The sequence below is a fragment of the Aplidium turbinatum genome, chromosome 2, assembly GCF_918807975.1.
Source record: "Aplidium turbinatum chromosome 2, kaAplTurb1.1, whole genome shotgun sequence".
NCBI classification, from domain to species: Eukaryota; Metazoa; Chordata; class Ascidiacea; order Aplousobranchia; family Polyclinidae; genus Aplidium; species Aplidium turbinatum.
The window spans coordinates 40,786,489-40,811,780 of record NC_137473.1 but is presented as its reverse complement, the minus strand read 5'-3'; the positions used below and the strand labels follow the sequence as shown (position 1 = coordinate 40,811,780).

Sequence of the window (25,292 nt, the reverse complement as noted above, 5' to 3'; positions counted from 1 at the left end):
GACATTAAATCATTAACACAAGTTCCTCGAAATTCAGACCCGCCATCGCAAACAATGCGCTTTTTTAATTGTGACGTCACAAAGTATGGTAAATACCATTCAAATCCCTTGACATTTCCTGCTTCACCAGCACGCTCAATATAGCCATTAGATTTAAGATCTTTCATGGTGTCAGTAAGGAAATCACGAAGTTCAGGTTGTTTTAAAGCCTTCTTTCTTAAAGCAGCAGCTCTATCTGACGCCAACACAAAATTGTTAGGTAGATCAATATCTTCCTTCAACGGAACAGGTATCTCAAATCGACCATCTTTCAACTCAATATTCGGTTCGACAAGTTCTCTAGCCAAAATATCATTGCGAGACAATTCACAGGTTTCATTTTGCAAAGTCAAATCCTGAATGACTTTATTCAGGTCTGCTATTTCCATATCACGAGACTCAATTTTACGCTGAAAGCCAGAGATGACATCCGACTCTGAAGACGTCTGCACTCTGCACACTTTAGCAACGCTTTCAACTAAGGGTGACTTACCACCACAAGCCAACCAACCGAGAGGAGTGAGTAAAGCATGCGGTTCACTGCGATTTTCACCAACACGTTCTTCTTTTGCCCACATCAAATAAGCGTTGTCGTTTCCAATCAGTACATCTACAGTACTACAATCATTCAAATGAAACATATTCACGTCATGAAAATGACGGAAACTACTTAAATCCTGCTTATGTGGTAAAGTCTTAACATCGTCAGCCCAAGCTGGGTTAACCACCGAAGTTATATCACAAAACAGTTCATTCGTCTCTAACGACTGAATGTTGAGTTTAACAAGTTCAGCACAAGTAGGTTTCTGACCAGCCAGAGTATCCATTTTAAACGACGCTTTATCATACGGTTTAAGACCAAGTTTGCACACCAAGTCACTCGAAACAAAGGTCAACTGCGAACCAGGATCATGCTGACAATACACCAACTTCGATTTGCCAGTCATTGGATTCAAAACACGAGCAGCAGTAACGCGGTTAAAGGCTGCTTTAACATTTCCAATCTTAACATTACGCACAGGAACTCTGGCACCAGCATCATCTTTACCGACCGAATCCAGAGAATCACGTGACGTCACATAAAAATCATGCAGAAGAAAATAGTGTTTCCTATCGTTGTTAGGCCCACACTGACGACAGTTGTTTGCATGATTACAGTCCTTAACTATATGCTGGCGCAAACAGTTCAAGCATTTTCCAGCTTTCACAATGACATCTCTCCGACCTTTAGGTGTCAAGCGCAAAAATTCTTTACAATTAGACAAAAAATGATATTCAACTTGACCACGTGATGAACAACAAAAACATGCCGGTATGTCACTACGTCTGGCCATACCGCCGCGCGGTGCGCCAACAGCAGTCGAGTACTGCGAACTCCCTGAAATCACATTATCATGGGGTTTTACCGACGTCTGCCTAACCGGACATGAAGGCAATTTTCCTTTGCCAAACTTTTTAAAATGCTGCGACTCACCAGAATCGCCCATTAGCATAATGCTAAAATCAGTCGACTTGCGCGTTTCCTCTCGTACTACAAATTCAAACAAACTCTGAAAGGTAGGTTCCTCAGTGCTACCATACTGATCACCTAAAAAGTCAAGATAACGCTGCTTAGCGTCAAACGGGAGTCGCTTAGCCAAATCCAAAACAAAACGTCCTTCTAATTTATCACGCTGACCATAAGCTTTCGCGTAAAGCAAACACTGCGACAATTCATCTTTAAACTCTTTCAAATCACTGGAAGAGATAGAAGTCAATTTGCTACCATAGCGATACTTTCTAATTTCTGGTTCTGCGAAAAGACCTCCACGAACTCCAAAACGTTGGGACAAGCGAGCTAACGACATTTCTATCCTGTCTTCCTCTGACAAGCCAGGAGTGTCAGAAACCAAATTAGCAATCGTTTGTGCAGCTGTTCTAACACAAGCTGCTTGCAACAAAGTCAAACGAGTTCCCTTAAAGGGCGAAGCTGCCATCAAGGCCATAACACGATTTTTAAAGAAGACAAATGGCATATTATTACCATCGTAACCAATCAAGGCCGCCTTATCGAAGAACGTCCTACTATTTTGGTATTCAAAAAAGCAATCCTGCTGTTGAGAACTCGATTTAGCGGGAGAAGACAAGCTATATCCCTTAAGGGGCTGAGTGGGCTCAGTTACATGCACAGCCCGATCACGATCCTCACACACGTTAAAATCAGGAGACGCGATACGCCTCTCACAACCACCCAAATTACGTGTAGCTGGGCGATCCACAACTAGCGGCGCTGAAAACTGTGAAGGGGGCAAAGCATTACTGCTAATGGCGGCCCCGTGACCTGTACGCTCTGGGGGAGGAGTTCGGTTGTAATTTGCAGACCTTGGCTCTACAGCCTTCGGAAGACCCTTAGCCGTGGCCCCGAGACCTCCTGAAACAGCTGGAAAACATGTGGATTGTACAGGTCCACTTACGGATTGAACAGGCGTGTGGAAAAGGTTAGGTAAATTAAACTGTGATTGATGTTCACTTCTGGAATGCCTAGAAGAGCCCTTCCTAGAGCTACGCCGGGAGCCCAGCTCAGAACGATATTCAGCTAAAACTACCTCTTTACGTTGTTCGGCCCTCAACTGAGCGTCTTTGAGTGCGAACTTAGCAGCTCTCGCTTCGGCCTCAGCTCTCGCGATGGCCTCAGCTCGTATGGCCTCAGCTCTCGCGGCGGCCTCAGCAGCTCTTGCTTCGGCCTCAGCTCTCGCGGCGGCCTCAGCAGCTCTCGCTTCGGCCTCAGCTTGGATCTGGAGCTCCTCTCGTCTTAACTGTAGGTTAATTTGTGCAACTATCCGTGACGAGCTCTCAGACATCCTAGTGCTTACATTTGAGGCGCTATCCTCAGGATGTATGTCAACATCCAACCTATCTGACAACTCACTTTCTTTTTGTTCGAAGTTATTTTTTAACGAGTTAAATTCGGGATCTACCCTATCACGAAGTTCTGCCAAGATTGCAGAGTTAACAATTTTACTCAAAAGAGCATGGAAATGCCGTAATTCCTCTTCTAAAGTAGATAAGTTAGATCGAAAAATTAACAGTTCCTGCTTATCACTCAAAGAACCTAGGGCCACAGAAAGTTTCCCAATTTGAGTCAAAATATCCCGTCTAAGATGCCGGGCCTCTCGAACTGACTTAGCCTCATCGTTAATGGGTCCCTCCCCAGAATGGCCTGCCCGACCGCAAAGAACATCATCAGGCTTAAACTCAGTCGAGTCGACGGCGGTCGAGTCCCTGTCACCACCGAGTGTAGACATATCAAATGTTAGGGCTAAATTTAACAATTAAAAAATTAAGTTACACAAACACACAAATTACAGTAGTTATAAAAAACTTAACTGCAAAGACCGTAAAAATACAAAAAAGAATTTAAATGCACGATACCGTAGCTGTACGAGTATGTGAAGTCCAAACGTCCACAAAACTTGCTTGGATTCTTCCACTTGAATCTTCAAGCACAGATGGATTGCCTTTAATCTTCTTTCTTGCCAATAAATGTCAAAGTTATTTTTCTTCTGTACCAAACTGAGAAGAAATGTCTTTACTTTTCTTTACTTCTTTAGACTACCAACCAATAAGATCTTCTTTTATTATTTCTTTGCTTCTAAGTGCTTCTTGGCCTACCAACTAACTAACTTCGTCTTTTATTTTTTATGGTCACAGCGGTAAACCATAATTTCTTCGTGGGAAAATTGTAACTTAAAGTTCCCGGATCCTTTCGTCTGCATATAATGACCGAAGAAACACACACTTGAACTTCTTTTCAAAAAGTGTATTTCTGTAAAAATTAGCCCACGGCTACCGAAAACGAGGGGGTGCAACGCGTACACCACTGAAAACTGTCACTACAGAACAGATTACTTGGATAAAAGACGGAACCTTTGTCCAGCTAGCAAGCACTAAGCCAACAGTTAAATGTGCGGCCAACTTTCAAACAATCATTTTACGAATGACCAGAATAGATATCAATATCTCAAATTCACGTAGAAAGTAACTGTGACGCAATAAATGAAAGACAATTATGAAGTCATTCCAACAGGTGTTTAAAGCTGATGTAATATTTCCTGTTTAAACAGGCCCAAACAAGTCCAAACAGGTTTGACACAAGTCTATGAACGATGGTGCAATTTTGGCACATTTTCTAGCAACTTCCATGACGTAATATTCAGTAGACTTGAACGGTTTTATATGACGTTTGATTTGTACAGAGATTGGCCGTAACAAAAGTGTCTACCTGTTGACTGAGCTCACCCTCGAAGCCAGCCAGTGGTGCCAGATTTCATCACTGTAGCGGATTAAAACTCATCCGCTACAGTTGATTTGGTTTTGAATTTTTATCCTCGGACTGACAAAGCCTTGATTGGTTATTCCTGGTAGTTTCGCATACTTGTAAAAGCTTTTGATGCAGGGCCGGTTACCGGGATTGGCAGAGTGAAGCATTCCGATTGTTGAAGTGTTGTTGCCGGGGAATTATTTCATCCATTACATGCCGCTGAATGGAGAGCAGTCCTGAAATGCGTTACTCAAGCGCACACACCGAGAGTCAAACTTGCGCCGAGCTCGCTAACCATTGAGCTAAGGGGGCAGACAATTTCTTTTATACTTGCTATATTTCCAGCTACTTTCAGAATTATTTTTGCTACAATTTATTAAAATCCGCTACAAGTCATAGAATATTCATAAATATTAATATTATAGACATAGAAACAGGTAAATATCCATTTGGCCTTTTTTATCCAATATTTTCCTTGTTTTGGCTTCAAGACATTTTTATAATCTGGCAACCCTACTGAAACCAGAGTCCAGAGATTCTATTTTGTGCTGAATGCTAAAACTTGTCAGAGTCAGAAACTGGTGATTGCTAATTGCTTGGTGGTCATTTGGTCAGGCATTATCAATAGGCATGATGAGGAAATAGAAAATAAAGTTGTGGAAGCCCTGTGTGAAGGTTGAAACGGATTTGATCAGCTAAGTCGAGGTAATACCACCTGGCTATCTTTTTCCTCGTGTGTCACACGGCCGTAGCCCAGAGCATCACGCAAGCTCTTGCTCTATCATTGAACTCGGCCAAATCCTGTGCAGAGCACCTTGCTTTTAGGTCAGGGCATTCAAGTAGATATTGCATCGTTTGCTCCTGTCTCGCATTTGCGACTTGTGCTCCCCATGGAATACCCCCAATGTCTCATCAAAGTTTTACACCTGCCAATGCCAGTTCTTTAATTGCTGATCTAACTACGGTACCTTACCCATAGCAAATTGTCTATGAACCTTCTTTTCTAGCATGAATCGTTCCAAATAATTGCAATTTGGCCCCTCGCGGGCACATTCGGGCCGGTTGCCGGGCCAAAAAATGTCAACCATCCAAAACCAATTCTTTGCCTATTTGCCAGGCATTGACGAGTGCAACCTAGTTCGTATCTTGAACCATTCGTACAGTCAGTTTAATAGCACAAAGCCGAAGTCGCTGATCGGAGTTTCCCCATACAATTTGAAACAAACTCGAGGGTGTGGGTTAGCGGAAACTACGGAAAAATGTTTGCGGAAACTGCGATCAGCGAGAGTTAGTGCATAGATTACTCTATGGTTAGAGTTAGGGTGAGCGAAAACTGCGGAAAAATGTTTGCGAAAACTGCGGAAATAGGTTTGCGGAAACTGCAATCAGCGAGGGTTAGGGTTAGAGCATAGATTACTTTATGGTTAGAATTAGGGTTTAAGGGTTAACGGAACGGAAACTGCGGAAAAAGATATGCGGAAACTGCGATCAGCGAGGGTTAAGGTTAGAGCATAGATTACTCTATGGTTAGAGTTAGTGAAAACTGCGGAAAAATGTTTGCAGAAACTGCGATCAGCGGACTTCAGTTTTGAGCTAATTTTTCTCTCGATCTTTTCAGGAAGAAAATTTAAAATGATTGCGGAAACTGCGATCAGGGATTTCGGCTTTTTTTTATTTTTTTTCTCGATCATTTCAAGGTACGAACTGACGGTCCAAACTGTTCATGGTACGAACTAGGTTGCATCGGGCATTGACAAAGGAGATTTTTTGAATTTCTAAAAAAAATATTTTCACTTCACCCTAGACTGATTTACTCGTTAAAAGCTTGTGGGTAATGATATCAAAAATATCTTTATTGGTGAATATCTTGAAAACTAAAGCCAATTCGAAACAACAAAGTGCATTTTCAGAATCAGGGGCCTTGATATACTCTGAAATGGCTCTCAACTTTTCTGCCAAGATTTTGTTGTTGCTTGTTGAATTAATTGTTTGAATTGCAACAGCTGTCACCATCACAATAGAAGCAAAATAATGCAGTTATAATCTTCCTGATGTATACTGCACCACTCATTAAAACTTCCATTTTTGAAGTTTCAGACAATTTTGCTTAGAATCAAAATAGCATTGTAATTCACTGGCGGATCAGTAGCACAATGTATTATATTGTGTTTGGTATTGTGCATTTGCAGTTTGCTTCATATTAAAATATTTTACCAGAGTAGTAGCCTGACTTCAGGTAATCTTAACTTTTGTGTCCAGACCTTTGCTAAAAGTAATTGAGTACTGGTAACTGTGATAGTGTGATACACAATGAAAACAGTAACATCATTTAATGAAAATATATATATGATAATGTGTTTTTTATTACACAGGGTGGTTAAGTTTTGTGGATATTTGTTTGCATTTATAAATGTCAAAAGTGAAACATTGCTAATTAATATGAATGGAAGAAATATACCTAGACCAACTACTAATGGTATTCCAGCAAGCAAACGTCCCAGAGTTGGGGATTCACCTCGGCTACAAAATCATATAGTCAACAAAGCAACAGCAGATGATCCGTTTGGTGACTGCTTTACTGGAGATGAACTTCTTGAACTAGAACTTGTGGCTTCGCAAGCTGAAGGCAAAGCATCACATGTTCCCGATGTTAAAAATCAGCTTGAATCATCCAATCATTACTTTAAAGCTCCATTACCTACCAAGTAAATTATATATTTCTTATATATAGGTAGTTTGGGTAGTAGGCCTAGTGCTATTACTTAGAGTACCGGCAGTTGAATATATGAACGAACAATCTTGGTTATATTTATCAATCCTAATGTACAGTGTATAGCAAGATATTTCTGCAATACTGTAGTGCATTATGTGCAGTGTGCATACTAGTGCAGCGTTATTCAAAATAAATTGTACTGTGGATAATCTTTTTGGTTTGCTAGTGCAAAACTTGTCTCTTAAGTAATTGTCTATTTTTGTCATTCAGAATTGCAAACTCACATAAAACATCATCAACACTCAATTGCAAAGAAGATGATGATTCAGTTACAAGTTTGCAAAAGCAATGTTCTGAATATGAAAAAGAGGTTACTGGGTTTTTATTTCTTTAATAGCAGTGTTTTATTAATATTGTTAATTTTCGTTATTATGATAAAAACATTTTAAACTCATTTATTATGCAAATACAATACATGCCAACAGTCATTGATACATGTTAATACAATCATTGATTCTCATGTATAATATAAACCATATTTTTGAATTTAAGTTATTTTGTTGATAAAATTTGATACGCTTAAATCAGATGAAGGCATAGCTATAGTTAGTTATTTCTTTGCCTCTCTGCAGATTCAGATTCACTGGTAACAAATCTCTCCTTTCAGTAAATACCGGTACGGATTTATCAACCCCAACCCATGTTTTAATGCCTTCTATGCAGTAACCAGTAACCACCTTTACTAAACATAGTTCTTAGATATTTAAAGTACAAGAGACAAGTTTCATTTTATGATAATCTGTTGTGAGATAATGCTTTTCAAATAAGTTTCATTTTATGATAATCTGTTGTGAGATAATGCTTTTCAAATACGCTTTACTTTCATCTTTATATATTTGCATGTTTCACATATTTATTCACCGGTTTATTTAGCAGGTTTATTGTTTTTGTCATCTTTGCTCAGAACCATCAATCATTGCCTGATTAGTGATTATCTGCAAATAGCATTTATATAATTATATTTCTTTTTCCGATTTCGGTTTTTAATTTATTGTCATCTTTGTTTAGAATATAATACAATATTCAGTCAATCAATTACGATTTATTGAACTACTATCAGAACTTAGAATCACCAAACATGCACAAAGTAATGCATCCTTTTGAAAGGATGATGTGGAAATATTTAGCTACTGTATTTTCCAGGTTATTAAGCTTCGTGAAGAGATTGGCATCAAAAGTGGTGAAGTGCGGTTGCTCCGTGATAAGAAAAATGACCTTGACAAGGTGTTGCAAGATGAACGACAAGCAAGACACCTGGTTGAACAGGCAATAAAAGATGAAAAAATAAAAAGTGAAATGGCTTTAGAAAAGAAAGTGAGCTGTTTATACTATTTCCATCTACAGTTCTGAATCTCATGCAGCTGTCAATTAAAAAAAAAGGTTTTAACAAATGTAGAGTAAATTGTATACATCCCTAGATTAAAAATTTCTGATTGGATGCTTAGTTTTGGCAATTCGGCATACTTGTAGGATGTAGATTTCAGCTTTGTATCGACCTGATTGCTGTGGTTACCAGTGTACAGTTTTTTCATGCTGTTGTTATTTGTAACAATGCGGTCTACAATATTTGGGCAACTAAACGTGTTTAGAGAGTCTGTCTTTGAAGCTTGTCAACTTTACAGATGTTAATTCATCAGATCGTGAAGTTTCTTTGTCTGTGTTTTAGTCAAATCATTAACTTTTTTTTTTGTATTTAGCAATACAAAAGTTGAGTATTCCAATTTTGTATTATTTTCGTATGTTCCAGCATGAGCAATGTAAAGACCAGTTGGAGTTCAAACAAGTTGAACTCCAAGAAGCCCAAAATCTTATCAGAAACTTAGAGCTGAGAAACAAAAGTTTATCTGAAGAATCAAAGTAAATATTGAAATTTTTACATATATCTTTCAAAACTATCGGACTGTAGCTCCCTTTCATGTTGGCACCACTTCATAATTAGCAACCGTTTCTTGCACCTCCTTCTACAATCTTTGTAAAGTAATGATCACCCCCTATCTAGAATGTAGGTTAAAACCTCAGTGACCACGTCACAGATTCTTAACGCCATTTTGCAACAAACCGTAATGACTCAGCATCCATGCACCGTCCCCTTTAAGAGCACGTCTCGCACCCTGTAGTAATGCTAACACTGCTGGTTAAGAAATCTTGCTAGAAAAATGAGATAACTTTGCAGTGTATTTTTGCTATTGTTTGGATTGCAAAGATACATCAAAAAACAAAACATGAATGTTGAACGCTTATTTTTGCATGTTACGAACATTTTATGTCCTTTAAATTTAGAATCATGGAATAATTGTTTTTCTTGTATGTTTGGTCATCTTGCAGTGCCATCAGAACCAGGGTAGATGTTCATTCCTCCAGTCAACAAGGTTGGGCTGAGGGTTCCTCACAGAAGAAAGTGAAATTTGTGAAACCCGAAAGCCCAAGAATCGTTGCCAAGTTAAAGTCACATTCTTCTGCAAAACAAGGTACAGAATTCCTACCGATGTGTCTTGGGAAAATATACTTTGATCAAGGTATCCGCACAAACATGACATTGTCCAGCTTTCACTGTTTTGAATGGTACAACACAAGCTTTGGGATTATAAATCCGAAAATGTTAGAAATCTACCATTCAATTGTTTATGAACGTCACGTTTTGCCATTCATCTCAAAGGCATGAGCATTGAGCAGTCTTCATATATCGCATATTCGACATTCGTGTTGCTGTTAAAATAATCTTTGTTGCGGTCCGATATTAGCACCTCTCGTGCCTTATCAGTCACTTTTACATCAGATTAGTGTGCCACCTTTCGCTCAAAGATTCACGTTTGTATTTTTTGCTGCAGAAGCAACGATTCCGCCCAAACCTTCCTGTGCTGTGTTAAACAAGAGGAAGCGCACGGCATTGCTCTCTTCAAGACAGGGTTTGTTTGTTTCAAGCCTGCTTTTTCAACTTCAGCAAACAATTTGAAAACAAAACTGTTTTCATCTTTAGTGCTATTAAATTGTTTTAATAACATGAAAACAGTTTATTTTAGTTTTCGAATTGTTTGCTGAACATGAGTATTGAGTTTAGCATCTACACTTTGGGCTCTTTATTTTTGATTGTATAGAAACTTTATTAATCAAGTTACACTTTTAGTTTTGTTGAAACTGTCGTTCGGTTATTCAATATCTTGTATACTCTGTCATTGATTAAGTTATACAAGTAAGCCTCTACCAAGCAGTATAAGTCTGATTTGTTAGCTGAGGAAACCTTGGACATGACGCGACTTGGTAGTGTTCAGCATCTTGCTCCACTTCATTAGCCTACGTTACATCGTAGAAGAGAGATTGCATTTTTAGTCACACAGTCTTTTTGCCATCTGTAAGTTGGACAAGCAATTAGTATTTTCTTAAACCGTGTGAAATTAGTAGTATTGTCTGGAAAAACGTTAAAGTTTAAATCATCTTCATCCACAATAACTTTCATTGCAGATTGTCGTTTTGGGTTATGGTCGCAAAAGGACGCGCTGTTGATGCACCAGCTGTGTGGCTACTTCCGGGCAAACGACAGGTCGGTTTTGCAGATGATCATTTTAAAGAACAGTCATTTTTTTCCTTGTTCGCTTAATGCGGTGGTTCGATTTCTTGCATCGCCATCCCATCATCTTCTCTGGTAGAGATCAACTAGCTTTACTAACCGACGTACGTGACGTGTGCATGTTGATGTGATGTTAATAATTTGGTTTTTCTGACTTTCTCGTTTTCATTCGTGACATTCAAGTTTGCTTAAAGTTTTTGTAAGGCTTGTTTTTCTCTGCAGAACGGCCCACCAACATGCCGACGGGGCGGACGCGCTGTCTCGACTACTCTGTTTGACTGACAGTAAAGACACAGGTAAAGGGGTTTTGTTGTAAATGTAGATTGCCGCAAATATATATATATATTAGGGTGGGCCGTTTTTGACTTTTTTTCGAAATTCAAAAACGGCTAGTCATAAAAAGTGGCACATGCATGAAAAAATTACCTGTGCAAAATTTCATCAGTTTGGGGAAGCATCTTCTGCCCCCGCAGGGAGGTCAAACTTTCAATTTTTTGAAAAAAAAGGGGAAATTTCACTTTCCGTTTTAACATACTTTTTTATAATTTTTCTACTGGCTAGTTATAAATTGTAAGTGGGATGTACCCAGAACTTTCCTATGTAAAGGCAGGTTCGAAGCTTAAGGTTTACTGCCCCCGCATCGACGACCAAAATGATGAATTTTCACCAATTTGAAATGCTATTTTGTCATTGCTCAATAAACAAACTTGTCGCAAAAGGGCGTGATGGTGTTAACGCTGTACGCTCATTTATGTTCTGTCCATTAACTTTGCAGGATGATACGAATGAGGTACGAACATCAGTACATATTTATGATAAAGAGTTACAAAAAAAAAGAATAGCCTAACCTTTTGAAGTCAAATTCTCGAGGTGGGCCTAAATTTCAGCAAAATTTGAACCAAATGAAAGAATCTGCAAATCAAAAATATTTGAAATTGGGTGTTGTAGCCTAAGTGTTCCAATTTTCTGCAATGTACTTGACCGCAGGAAAATCGTGTCCCTGTTACAGAACAACAGTTCCTTCCTGATCAAAGAACAACTCGCATAATGGTGATTGATAAACATGATAAATCGGCCACAAAATCTAATTTTAAACGTTTTCCGAAGAGACTCGCAAGATTAGAACAATTCCGTTCTTTACGTGAAGACCCAGGAGCAGACACAAGTAGCGCTTTGGTTAAAACACCTTTAACTTCTTATTCAAGCTCAGAAACTTTGTCATCCAATGAAGAACGCTGCGAAGATTTTAATCATCAACCCAGTTTTGCCTCGGAAAACCCTAGAAAAAGCAAGGTTACTTTCAGTTTAGTAGTATTTGCTAAATCATGCGATCGTAGGCTAGTGGTATTTCAGATAGGCCTGCAGCACTTATTGCTTCATCATTTCTAGAAGATGCGGGAGTTGTCAATCAGTCTTAGATACAAGCAAAGTGAGAAGAGCGAGAAAAAAAATGAGGTTTACAACTCAAACGGAAAGTAGGCCTATCATGTGCATAAATTTGCAAAGCATATATTTTGATGGCCGAAAAGATTAAACCATCAAACAAGATGAAATTGGTGGGCAGCTTCGAAAACGTTTCGCAGGTGAAGAGCACATTACTTTACTTGAGGAGCCAAGTTCTCATTTTATTGGTCATTCTACTGCAGCCAACGGATCTAGTGTGTCAATAGCTGCCGGGATTCTTGAATATCTTGGATCCAATAAAATTAGCTACGATAATGTAATGGCAATTGGATGCGATGGAACCGCAATAAACACAGGTCAAAAAGGCGTCGTGATAAAGCTCCTGGAAGATCATTTCCAAAAGCCACTTCAATGGTTAATATGCCTACTCCATAGTAATGAATTGCCTCTTAGGCATCTTATAAAAGATATAGCAATACTAGCAGACTTGATAGCTTCACTGGGCCCATTATAAAGCAGCTAGTCACTGTCACACAACTAGATGTTGTAAACTATAAAGCAGTTCCGGCACCAGAGATTGAAATTGATAAAAATGACCTCTGCACTGACCAAAAATATCTTCTACACATGCACAGAACAGTGAAAACTGGAGATATATCAATTCATTTCGCATATAGGAGTCCAGGTATGATGAACCACTCAAGATGGTTGAACACAGCCAATAGAATTCTACGTTTATATGTTGCATCTAACGCGTCAGCTGTATTGGTGGAACGTGTGGAATATATTATGAATGTTTATATTCCAGTATGGTTTGCCATTATAAAGGAAAGAAATTTCACTAATGGCCAAAAACATTTCTTTAAAATTCTACACTCTGCTCAGAAGCTATCGAATAAAGCTCGCAATATCCTCAACAAAGTAATATAGAGGAATGCGTTTTAAGCCCAGCCTTAAAACATTTTGATTGCATTCATATGTTATACCAAAGAGTATGTAAGGGAACTAAGAAGAATTTTCAATTCAAGAATATTATCATCTCACAGCACTCGTCAGCAAAAATTCACCCTGTCAATATTGCAGTTCAGTTTCGAACGTTACTTTGAGATAATAGACTGGCAAAATATTCCAGTTACGGAACCCCAGCGATGCGTGGTGTTGACAACAATGTGATAAAAGAGCACATCAAAACAAAGATGCCTTCACAAAAGTTGTTTTCTACGTTTTCTCTGCCACACACAACAGATGCTCATCACATGTGGTGTGGTGGACAGCATTGAAAATTCTAGTCGAAACAAGATTTTATGATTCATTGGACTTCAGCCAGAACTAAATTTGAGCAATAATCTGGGAAACTGGCTAAAAGACCTTGTTGTTTGTTGTATTTTTGACACAATTTTTTTTTTTTTTTGTTAACACAAGTTCTTTTTTATCGTTACATTGCTGTCAAACAGAGTTTACTCTTGTATGTGGTTCTGTAGTAGACTATCAAGTGAACGTTTAATGGTTTGTAAATGACAAATTTGTGTAAACAAAATCATGATAACAATTCACGTGGAACTGTACAGTAGACTACATTCCATTTACGGAACCTGCAAATCATATTGCTTTTATTTTGAAGTAAATTCTAGGTTGCGTTTTATAGCTGCAACTGATCAAACGTAGGCTACTATTGCTTTTAATTTAAGCAAGACTACGTCTTATAGTTTGTCAGTTCGTATCATCCTACAAAGTTAATGGACAGAACATAAATGAGCGTACAGCGCACCATCTCGCCCTTTTGCGACAAGTTTGTTTATTGAGCAATGACAAAATAGCATTTCAAATTGGTGAAAATTCATCATTTTGGTCGTCGATGCGGGGGCAGTAAACCTTAAGCTTCGAACATGCCTTTACATAGGAAAGTTCTGGGTACATCCCACTTACAATTTATAACTAGCCAGTAGAAAAGTTATGAAAAAAAGTATGTTAAAAGGGAAAGTGAAATTTCCCCTTTTTTTTCAAAAAATTGAAAGTTTGACCCCCCTGCGGGGGCAGAAGATGCACCCCAAACTGATGAAATTTTGCACAGGTAATTTTTTTATGCATGTGCCACTTTTTATGACTAGCCGTTTTTGAATTTCGAAAAAAAGTCAAAAACGGCCCACCCTAATATATATATAAAACAATGAAAACTATTAATACTACAAAAAGTGCTCAATGCTAAGCAAAAAGAAAGGAAAGCAGAGCGAATTATTAAAAATTCTTAGGTGAAACAATTTGTAAAGGCTTCAGGTAGTAATAACTATATTTGATTTATGTATAGGTTTTACTATCTGAAGCCTTTACAAATTGTTTCACCTAACGGATATTTATTATTATTTATATTTATTTTATTGATATTTATTTATATATTTGATTTAATTCGCTCTGCTTTGCCTTTTTGCTTGGCATTGAGCACTTTTTGTAGTATTAATAGTTTTCATTGTTTTGATTTATGTATATATATTAGAATGTTTCATTTTTTCACGATTTTTGAAATCAAAAATGCTTGAAGTCTAATCAGATCGGATTTTGGCCACAAACAGCCGATCCAAAATATTTTTTCGATCGGACGACTTTTAGAGGGTGCGCGGCCCCCCCAAAGTTTGAAAATTTGAAGCGTGGGAAAATTTGCAGGAAATATGCGATATCTCGGTAACGGAAAGTGATAGGAAGACGTGTAAGATGTCAACTTGTGCGGAATGGCCAACTTCCTATCTGCGTTTAATACATTTTGCTACCCTATCTGCAACGAAAAAAAAGTTAATTGCAAAAAACTGTTTTTTTCATATTTTTGATGTTTTGTTCTACAGAAGCAAAACCCTTGGAACCAGTAACTACTGTGATTACAAGTTATTGAGAGCAGCAAACATGTGCAATGGCATAGGGTACAAGTGTGCATCGAATTTTACACAACAATGGACTTCCTTTCACGATTGGCTTAGAATACCGTTATCTCCTATCGCACAGTGTCTCTCACATGTAAACGTTTCAGCATAAGCTACCAACATAGAGTAATTAAACAAAACAGTTGACATTGATGTGGCTGTGCATATCAAGAGTCATACACCATGTGAACGCGAATAAAATCATAAATTCAACAGTATGTACAATACTTGCGGGTTAGAGGTACTCAAACGCAGCTCCAGGAACAGGGATCCCCAGTCATGACCTGTGAAAGCAAAACAAATAAGCAACATCATGTAGAACGAAAAATCGGGCATGTTACCCAAGAATAAAAATTACTGCCGGCATGTAACACTTAATGATTATTCTTCAGCATTGCTTAAATACGACCTCAGTCTAACATCAACTTTGCTTTGTTGATCAGAGTTGTCAATAATCTTCTTTCGTTGTAGCAATTCTTTGAGCTTCCCTATTTCCCTCTCATTTGATCTATTGTGGTTGTTGACGCTCTTCCAGAACTGCCTGTTCCCAACCAAAACACAGGGTGCTTGCTTGCTTGCTTTGAACAGTGAAGAAATGCTTCAGGTTCGATTGTCTTTGTTGCAGCATATTTTCGATGCATACCTCACCAAGTAGTGAAGTAAGATCTGTCAGTACATTTTTAGAGAAAGGTGGATTGTCTGAATATATGCTTATGGCAACATTTTGTGGAGAGAGCCAGCTTTTTGCTGATAGTAGCGCCATACTACAATCACGAGTGTGGAATCAATTGCTTTAAAAGCTTGCAGGAGATCTTTCTGGAACAAAGTCAAGAAAGGAGCATCCGGGGCAAAAGGATTGAGATGGATCATAATAAAAGACGGAACATAAACAGAAGCAATGTACGAAACTAAACGTGACAATTTGCTCTTCTCAGCAGACGTGAGATCAAATGGGCTAAAAAGCAGCATTCTAAGGTACCCATTTGCCGTTGTCACCCAACGTGATTGACTTATTTGTTCTTGTTTGTAGCAAAGCAAATGCTTCAAGTTGGCTGGAACATCCATAAACAGTTGACTAGCTAAAACCAACAGACACATTTGGTCACTTCGAAAACTGTTGTCAGAAATTCTTGAGCGTTTTTGATCTGAAAACCATTCAATTTTGCTTCTGAGGTGGAGAGCAGCTATGGATGTGATTTGGACATGAATGTTGTTCCTGGCGATAATATTTTCTAAGTTACATTTTGTAATCCACTTAATTTTGTTGAGTAGTGCGCCTTCTTGCATTGCACTTGGACCCTTGCTTTTTCCTTCAACCTCAGCAATTACGTGAGACAAGTAAATTTCATTTACATGTAACATACATTCAAAAGAATGTATTTCATGTCCAATATTCTTGATGATGTAATCAGTCACTCGTTTATTAACACCACTTTTTTTGGTCGTGTTCAATCTCGCTGTATCACTCATGATCGAGTATACTTTGGAAAGATTTTCACCACATGCACCAATAATCGCATTAAAGACAGCTTCACTATTAACAGAAATTTCCTTGAGAAAAGACTTTACTCCGATAACTCTTTCCATAGTTTTGTTCTTTGCTCGATCATGCGTTTGATCCAAAAACACATAACGATCCATACCATTCACATTTCGACCATCATAATGAAGCTGCAGAAAATCGGAAGCAAAGATGTCATCATCACATTTTTCTAAACACAGCTTTCTTGTTTTCTCCCTACATCTATACACGGTAGTCGGTGAGGCAGCAATATCGTCACCAGCACATGCAAGCAACTGGTCAGATTGTTGGCGAATAGAAGTGTTTCGCCGATCAGCTAACATACAGCTTAAAGAACTTACGGCAATTTTTCGTTTTTTTGTGTACATCTTGCCACCTGTTACTGCTTTCTTGGCGAAATCAGGATCAAGAATTAAGCCTCGTGTCTCATCTCCCGAAGACTCACTGCTGGAAACGGTTATATCAGGTGTAATCATATATGCAGGTCTTCGCCTTAGCCTCTCCTGTGCTACCAGGCTGGAAGTTTCTGAGCTGGTTGAATAAGAGCAAGATGGTTCATCTTCACCTGGTAAATTTTGCTGGTAAGAACTCTGATGACTCAATCTATTTTTTACCCTTAAGGCAAAAGATCTGTCGCGAGATGCAGTAATAAACATCTTTCTTGCAGACCTTTGATCTTGCAAAAACTCAACCTCCTCTTCTGGGATACGGTGCATCCATTGACAGCTACAAGAACTGGGAAGAAAACATCAAAAATATGAAAAAAACAGTTTTTCGCAATTAACTTTTTTTCCGTTGCAGATAGGGTAGTAAAATGTATTAAGCGCAGATAGGAAGTTGGCCATTCCGAACAAGTTGACACCTTGCCCGTCTTCCTATCTCCTTCCGTTACGGAGATATCGCATATTTCCTGCAAATTTTCCCACGCTTTAAATTTTCAAACTTTGGGGGGGCCGCGCACCCTCTAAACGTCGTCCGATCGAAAAAATATTTTGGATCGGCTGTTTGTGGCCAAAATCCGATCTGATTAGACCCCAAGCATTTTCAATTTCAAAAATCGTGAAAAAATGAAACATCCTAATTATATACATATAACGGTTTCACGAAAATTAAAAAAGTTATACATAAACATTGAAGAGAAGTTTCACCATTGTTTGTTTGATCTTTATAACTACGTTCAATAAACGAAAAACTTTAATTACGTTTTTCAATGTACTTCGCATTTGTTGACGAAACCGTTTCTAAGAAAACATTTTTACGTTACAGATACATCGCGCAAGCTCGGCTCCATCGTTATAACATCACTTTTTCACACTTTGCACTCACAATATTCTTCCGAACCATACCATGGTAGGAGCGATATCTTTGATGTTTGAATAAAACGACAAATCAACATTCCAACAGATCTTGCCTAAGATCTTGCCTAAGACTAATGCCCTTTTTTAATTTTTTGTCTTAATTTATGTTTCTGGCATCTAATTTTCTGTATTTTGAGTCTATCATTGATGATCGTTTTGTCTTACTCTGGTCACAAAATTCTGTCTTCTAGAAAATTTTGCAACAAAATTTAATCATCTAAAAAATTTCTATGTTATTGATTGGGAACATTTTGTTGGTGTTTAAAAATTGAATTTAAACCACATGTTTTGATTTTCAACGTCGTTTTCGCGAAGTGTAGAGCTACTTTTTTATTTTTTTCACTTCCTGACTGATCAGTAGGTCAGCTGCATTCATTACAGATCCTTCTCTTTTTAGACACAGTCCTTCCATATTTTGCATACGCGTATGACTTTTGTAGCTTCATCCAAATAAAAAAAACTAACTGTTTAGGGCAGGGGTTCTTAACCAATAACCAGGGGTGCGAGTCCTGTGCCCAGGTGGTGCGGGGATGTTGAATTATCAAGGTTTGTTACAATATGACGTAAGAAGCAAAGTTGTTTTACCAGGTTTCAACAAAAACTTCGAACTGCAGGCGACTATTACTTTGCAGCCAATCCTAGGAGGGGGTGCGAGAATTGATTGGTAATTTCAAGGTGGTGCCGACAAGGCAAAAGGTTACGAACCACTGGTTTAGGGTATGTCGAAAGCGCGCAGGGGTTCAGTAAGGGTTCAAGTCTCAGATTTTGCCATAATCTGATAAATGTGAATTTTTCTATGAACTAAAGTTTGCTGGAATCACTGGACATCACGCATATTCTATCATTTGTTTTTTCAGGTGCACACACAAACAACAACCCCTGTCCTACTTCATTTGTGACATCATGTCTGCAAGCATGTGTCGTCATTCTTACGTCAATCCCTCCGCTTCGTCATGAACTTTTGGTGAGTGACTTACTTTTAGGTTTGCGTTCAGTTCCTCAAGACATAGTTTTAACTAACTTCGTCACAATGCAGGTTGATGACGTCATTTCCACGTTGCTGTGTCACGTCCAAAGCAAGGATGACCTCATAGCAAGCATTTCCTTGTCCATTTTATCTTTGCTATCAAAAGATTGCCCCGGGGATAAGATTTCGATGTGAGGATTCTTTTGTGGTTGGTGTTCGATTGTGCGAAGGTTGCTTCTTGCATAAACCCGTATCGTTTCACGTCACAGATTCCAACCTGCAATATCAGTGGTCCGTTCCGCACTCAACCGTGACGCTACTACTCATACTGACCTCGTCCACTTTCTTACTACTTTTTTACCTCATCCTGTTATCGTTGACATCATTCTATCACAAACAACAGACGAAGGTTTGTGACGTATGTGCTCTGTCAGTTTTGTTTTTGAAAACCGGAGGTTTTCACAAACTTTTTATTTAATGCAAATGTGTAAAGCTCTACAACTTCAACTATATATTATTTGTTAAAATATTTTATCCTTGCTTCACAGATCCGTCTATTTTGTCAACAATCTGTCGGTTATGCATTAACCAAGTCGAATCAAATTCAGGAAGAAGTTGTTTTGTTTCAAAGGTAAGTTTTTGGTAAATAGGCGAAGTTAGATGGTAATCATATATGTTTGATCTAAGGAAGCCCCTTGAAGTTTATCCATTCACTTTCGAGTGCTTGAAGCTTCGAACCAACGTGTAGTCGCCATAGTTAGTTAGTGATAGGGCCTAGGGGTGAAACGATTCTTTTTCCCCTTTTTGTAAAAATCATATCCATGAGACTGAAAAGCGTGTTCTCGATACATACTTATGTATGTTTAAGTTTGATTGCTCCGTTGTCATATGTGGTGGGTTACAGACCAGCTTCGACCCTCTGACGCAACCCTACTTCGCTGGGAATGCCGCTTCACTGTTGGCGCCAATAGCTGAACGAATGTTCTTGATTCGTTGGAAAGCTGTTTACAAAGTTCTTCACATACTGTGTATTCAGGATACGACGATACGTCTTCTACTGTTTGCCACTTTTGTGATGTTGTTCCATCAGTGAGCTCGAAATCGTCTTTCTTATACCTACGTAGCGCTATAAAATCGAATCTTATTTGGTAGACTGCAGCCTTTAATGCCCTGTGTGATGAAAAGCAACACGAAGCCAACAACTCGACTCTGTTAGTGTCATATTTTTTAATATGGTTGCTTTTTCAGGTCCTTCATTTCATCACTGCCCTTTTGTGTCATTATGACGTCACACTGAACAAGACGAGAAGCTATTCTGAAGTGTTCCACTTAATCAACATGGTTTTGTCATCATTGTTACATCAGAGCAGCAGCGGCAATAGGTGAGCGGCGTTCATAAATTTTACACTAAACCTCTAAGAAAAATTTACATCCTAAAGTTTTTCTCATCTTAAGCGAATAGTCCATGTGAAAGTTTTAAGAAATGTTGTTAGATTAATAACAGGGATGATTAATAATAATGTTCTTTTTGTTGCAGAGACGCCATGATAAAGCAGTGGTTGTATCCTTTTCATGCTTGCTTCAACAACCATTACCCCATACCGGGACTTTCCCGTAACCCCCGCCATCTGCAGCTGCTATGGAGACTTCGCGCTTATATGTCTCCCCATTTAGAGAGCTCGTGGATTGGGGAACTCAAAAGAAATCTTGATCACGAAACTGAAGCTCTGGATGACTTCTGACGTCATAACGGTTGACGTCACCGGACGTTTGTGATATATGAAATCGCGACTATGCCAGGATGAGACTGCTCTTTGGCCAGAGGAAGGATGGGATTATACGGTTGAGATTGAATGGAAGGCTAATTTCAATGGAACCTGCAAAGTTCTTTCCTGCATTTTTTTTATTTTTAATAAAATATAACATTTCATCACGACGTTGTAGTTATTCTATCGCTGGCAGACTGAATATGTAGAATTCCGAGGATTGATGATACAATACAGAAGAATTCGCATCTCAAAGAGATTAGAAAAAAGTGACTGATTAGGCGAACTGACGAATTAATCAAACAGCTTACAACTATAAGAATTGTGCCGGGACCAACAAAAATGTGACGAATTCTACTGTAATTTGGAATTGTAGCAAAAATAAAACGCATCTTTCTGTGATATTAAAAGAAACATTGATGATGATGATGACAGAAAAACTTGTGGCCCATCAACATAATAGATAATCACAGACTCTTTGAGAGCATGAAAACCTTGGCCAATCGATTATGCAATTAAATACCGTATCTTATAAACACTCGAAAGTAGTAAAAGTGATGACAGCAAAACAAAGAATTACTTGTTGAGATATTCAGATTAAGCCAAAGAAAACTCGAAAGATAAGTTTTTAACAGTATCCACTTCTTGTTATGAAGTTACACACAAGCAATTGTTTTTTCAATTCTGACAAAATAAAGAAAATCAAACAGTGCTAGCTACTTTTGGCAGAAATAAACGTAAACTCTTTAAGTACAACGTTAGCGAATAGAATAACGTAAAAGGGATTGAGTAAATTGCATGAAAAACGTCCTTTTACACTATAAATATAACGTTCTTGCTGACAAACTGAGAGTCATTACTTGGAGGCGCAACTTAATTGCAACCTCCTGGCATGTTCAATGCAAAATTAGACCCTCATTATATAATATTGTGCGTCAAAAATACGTTGTGACTAGAAGTACTGTAGTATATTCCATTATTTCTATGTTTATGACAGCCGCATGGGTCTGTCAGATAGCGTTGGAAAGGTTAAGAAAATAACACTACCTTTTGCGTGATATTACATTCGAACAGCCCCTAAGCAATGTTGGCATTTTACCCTCTTGGATTTTCTGATTCTGCTTGCAACCATGCCATCGATTCAAGTGTAAGCTCTCATCAGAGGTTGCAATTAAACTGTATGGTACTTTGTCTCATTTAATTTTCGGCATAGGCTACTTACGCTGCCTCAAAATTTTCTGACGATAAAAATAAATATCATGCATTAACACAGTGAAAGTGAATGTAGCAACAAACGAAGCGAGAATGGTAACAATAATTGAAAGTAGAGTTTATTTCTTTTTCTTTTTTTTCTTTCCTCCTTTTTTCCCTTTTTTGCCCCCTTTTCCTCCCGGCCATCCGAAACCTCTTTTTTCCAAGCAGTCCGGGGCATGGTGGCAAATGTAATAAGCATTTGTCATCGCGGCAGGACTCAAAATGTCAATCTGTTAAAAAACACAATACTTTTGACCACCCAGAGATAATCTTCATTCTTGGACTCAGACCTTAGGTCTACACTTTTTTACCTGTAATTTTTTAAAACTGGCTTTGCTTATGTTGGTTGCCATTTCATGTGTCATTCACCTACGATTACTGTAACATAATTATAACAATCGTAAATTACTTCAGCCTACTTACTTTTCAAAAACTAGGCTTATTAGCCTATGTGCCTCACCTCGACAACACCTGTGCTTGTCAATGGAGAGAGACTGTCGGTCTTGCCCAGCGACCCCTTTTTCTTTTTCTTCGCACTGGGGCTGCGACTCCTGCCTTTTCTCCCTTGGCCCTTTAGCTTTGGACTTTTTCTTGATGGCTGGAAAAAAAAGCCTACAAGAGATTTTGGGCCAAACAAAATTTAATTTCGATGCAGAAACCTTTGTCTTGGCTTTTTTTTTAAATTTAATTTTCTGCTAATGCTTTCATTTCAAACATGAATTTATTTTCGTCCAATGAAATTCGTTTTACATCAATGAATCAAACTAGGGTATCCAGAGGGGGTGATTGGGTAAACTCCCTCCTTAAAACATCCAGAAAGTAGCTTTGGTAAAGGCATTGAAAAACCCGTGTAGCTCAGTGCAGATTGTAATTAATTTCAGTTAACTTATTTATTATTATCATTTTACAAATATTTTTGTTCTTTTTAGATGAATTAAGTCTTACTTGACGAGGGCAGAGTCTTGCCGAAAACGTTCGTATTTAATATGTTGTTGTTTGATGTATTGTTTTTGAATTATGCAATTTCATCCCATCAAGTTGTTGTCTATGATTTTAATAATTTACAAAAATTTAATGTTTGATTCAATCTGTTCATAAACTGTGACCAAACAAAAACTTCTATAATATAGAAAGAGGGCGTTGGTCCAAATTAGCCTACACGGTTTCTCCTATGCGAATTAGTAAAATGTGGTCTTTACATGAGTCATTTTTTCATCCAGTGTTTAGTTTTATCACAATTGTAGCTTACTGCTAGAGGTGTACGTAGCCTATACGCCGTAGACTTGCGGCGTAGATTTTTGTTTACGCTAACGCTTACGGCCACATTTTTTTGAATAGTTGTCGCTTGAGGCTACGCTACGCCGTAAAGTTTTCGCGGTTTTTTAGCGTATAGCGTCAACGTATACTTTTTAATGTCTTTTTTTCGCTACAACACGCCAATATCTTCCAGCGCTGCGGCTGAAAGAATGTTTTTAATGGGCAAAGACATATTGAAACCAAAACGCAGCAAAATGTCAGATGAACACTTTCAGATGCTTGTGTTTCTTCGTGGAAATTCAAAATAAAACTTGTTTTTTTCGAGTGGTTTAGCCTATACCGTGTGAATGTTTGGCACCTAGCAAACAAAATGAGTTTACTTTAGTGTATGCGCTGACGCTGACGCCGCCAACTTTTTTTACAAATTACGTTGACGCATACGGCGTGTGGTTTTTCGAACGTTTGCGTTTACGCTGACGGCGTCAATATTTTTTGTATACGCGTACATCACTGCCTACTCTATTGTAGGCTACAAGAGCAATTGCGGCTCCCATTTGGTCCCTTAGACACAATTATAGGCTAAGAGTCGTCTGCCTACTAAAGTATCACATCAAATTAAGTGTTGTCTACGCACCTGCCACTGTCAAAACATTAGTTTTCAATTTACCAAGTTTCTATTGCACAATTAACCACATCTACAGCTATGAAGACAAAAGGATTATTGTTGCTTTTATCAGGTCAAGGGCTGTGATGCGAACAATGGAAGCGCTTTCCACATGTTGGTTTTACACAAGCTCTGTATAGCGTTACAGCCTTCTATTGTTATGAAACAATGAGTGCTTCATATAGCACTATTAATATTGCGTAGAACAAGTTCATAGAAAAGGAACCCACCAAGTTCACCATGACATGGCATTCTTGTTGTTCTCTTTCTTATGATTTACAAGCCAATAATTAATTCATCACAATCCACTTACCATTATTGGCTGGCTCAAGTGATCATTTGCTTTGTAATAGGCCTAATGACGAGTACCTGTTGTGCTGAAACAAAAGTTGAACAATTCAGAGAATGCCCTTTACTCTTTTCCTTTGACGACATCACAAAAACCGTCTCTTTCAACCGGTCAAGTGGTTTTAAACGAAATTGAGATTCCTGGTAGGCTATACAAATATTGTATGATAATTGTAGTCTATCTTGTATTTTTTTTAATGTTTCAGTCTTGATGTTGATTCGTTATTAGTTGGCCTACACTTTTCATGACGTATTTGGAGTCGTTTGTACAAAAACAAATTGTTCCAAACAGCCTTCATTATTACTATATACGTCGTTCAAAGCCAACGACTACTAATCATGTTTAATTTCACTTATAAAATCTTAGTCATGGCATCGAGTAGGCTAGGCTATAGCTTGCTGTACTCTTGAGCTACAGCCTACGTAGGCACGGTAGGCTACATCTCTAACCTACACGTATATTCTTTTTTATAATTGCTTTTAGTGCACATACTTTCATGAAGTCTTCTACATTCAACTTCTCGCATTTGCGGATATTTTCAAACTAGCTTTCTTGTCTTTCATAAACCAATATTATCACCTATGGACATAGGACTGTAGCGTTGGCAGGGATGTCCAAGAGGTACTATTGGAGCCAGGCCAGGATGATTTTAGGGCCCAGGAACCCTTTCAATGGGCCTAAAAACATGAAGAAACCACAGCGTATTCTTTGAATTATACATACAGTAGTACGTTTTTCTTATCAATGTCTTGATTTGTAACCTAATTATCTTATCGTTACCGGGCCTAAACTATCCTCTCAACGGCCTCGCCTATGGGTTACACAACATAGCACCAGCCCCACATCGCACTCAGCAAGTTAGACTACCGATATTCTACATGGAAAGTGAACTTGTTACGAAATAAACATGACTAGGTCCTGTTCTAAAAACTGGCCTGAAACCTATCATAACTTGTAATCTGCAACTCTATAAATTTATTATCTGCTCCAGTCACTCTGTCTGGCGTAGATCAACGAACGTTTCTTCCGCTCTTCTTATTCAGTAATATACAATAGTTGTGGATTGCTTTTTTTCATTGGTGCCTACTGACAGAACAACTGGAACAACCTATTTTGCTCACAAAACATCGCGGTCTATTTGTGCACTTTCGACCTAGAAGAGTGA

General features: G+C 38.3%; 2 protein-coding genes across 2 annotated transcripts; one reads left to right on the top strand and one right to left on the bottom strand.

Moving 5' to 3' along the window:
* The first annotated feature begins 6,717 nt into the window (after positions 1-6,717).
* LOC145788173 (uncharacterized) lies at positions 6,718-20,764 on the top strand. Its single transcript, XM_082599867.1, has 15 exons — positions 6,718-7,044; positions 7,323-7,422; positions 8,256-8,426; positions 8,860-8,969; positions 9,438-9,580; positions 9,941-10,018; positions 10,572-10,650; positions 10,900-10,973; positions 17,779-17,862; positions 18,728-18,834; positions 18,907-19,028; positions 19,107-19,246; positions 19,386-19,468; positions 20,086-20,219; positions 20,375-20,764. Exons 1-15 carry the CDS (start codon positions 6,779-6,781, stop codon positions 20,577-20,579), a joined length of 1,896 nt encoding a protein of 631 aa, XP_082455993.1. The 5' UTR covers positions 6,718-6,778; the 3' UTR covers positions 20,580-20,764.
* LOC145788181 (uncharacterized) lies at positions 20,745-24,223 on the bottom strand. Its single transcript, XM_082599869.1, has 3 exons — positions 24,092-24,223; positions 22,318-22,455; positions 20,745-22,087 (listed from the first exon to the last, which is right to left on the bottom strand). Exons 1-3 carry the CDS (start codon positions 24,092-24,094, stop codon positions 21,935-21,937), a joined length of 294 nt encoding a protein of 97 aa, XP_082455995.1. The 5' UTR covers positions 24,095-24,223; the 3' UTR covers positions 20,745-21,934.
* Positions 24,224-25,292: the final 1,069 nt, after the last annotated feature.

Excerpts from the sequence above, each read along its gene's own strand:
- LOC145788173 (XM_082599867.1), top strand. The coding sequence starts at position 6,779 with ATGAATGGAAGAAATATACCTAGACCAACTACTAATGGTATTCCAGCA. Across the intron at positions 7,045-7,322 it reads AAAGCTCCATTACCTACCAA|AATTGCAAACTCACATAAAA; the intron begins GTAAATTATATA and ends TTTGTCATTCAG. Across the intron at positions 8,427-8,859 it reads AAATGGCTTTAGAAAAGAAA|CATGAGCAATGTAAAGACCA; the intron begins GTGAGCTGTTTA and ends CGTATGTTCCAG.
- LOC145788181 (XM_082599869.1), bottom strand. Across the intron at positions 22,088-22,317 it reads CAAGCACAGGTGTTGTCGAG|ATTGACATTTTGAGTCCTGC; the intron begins GTGAGGCACATA and ends GTTTTTTAACAG.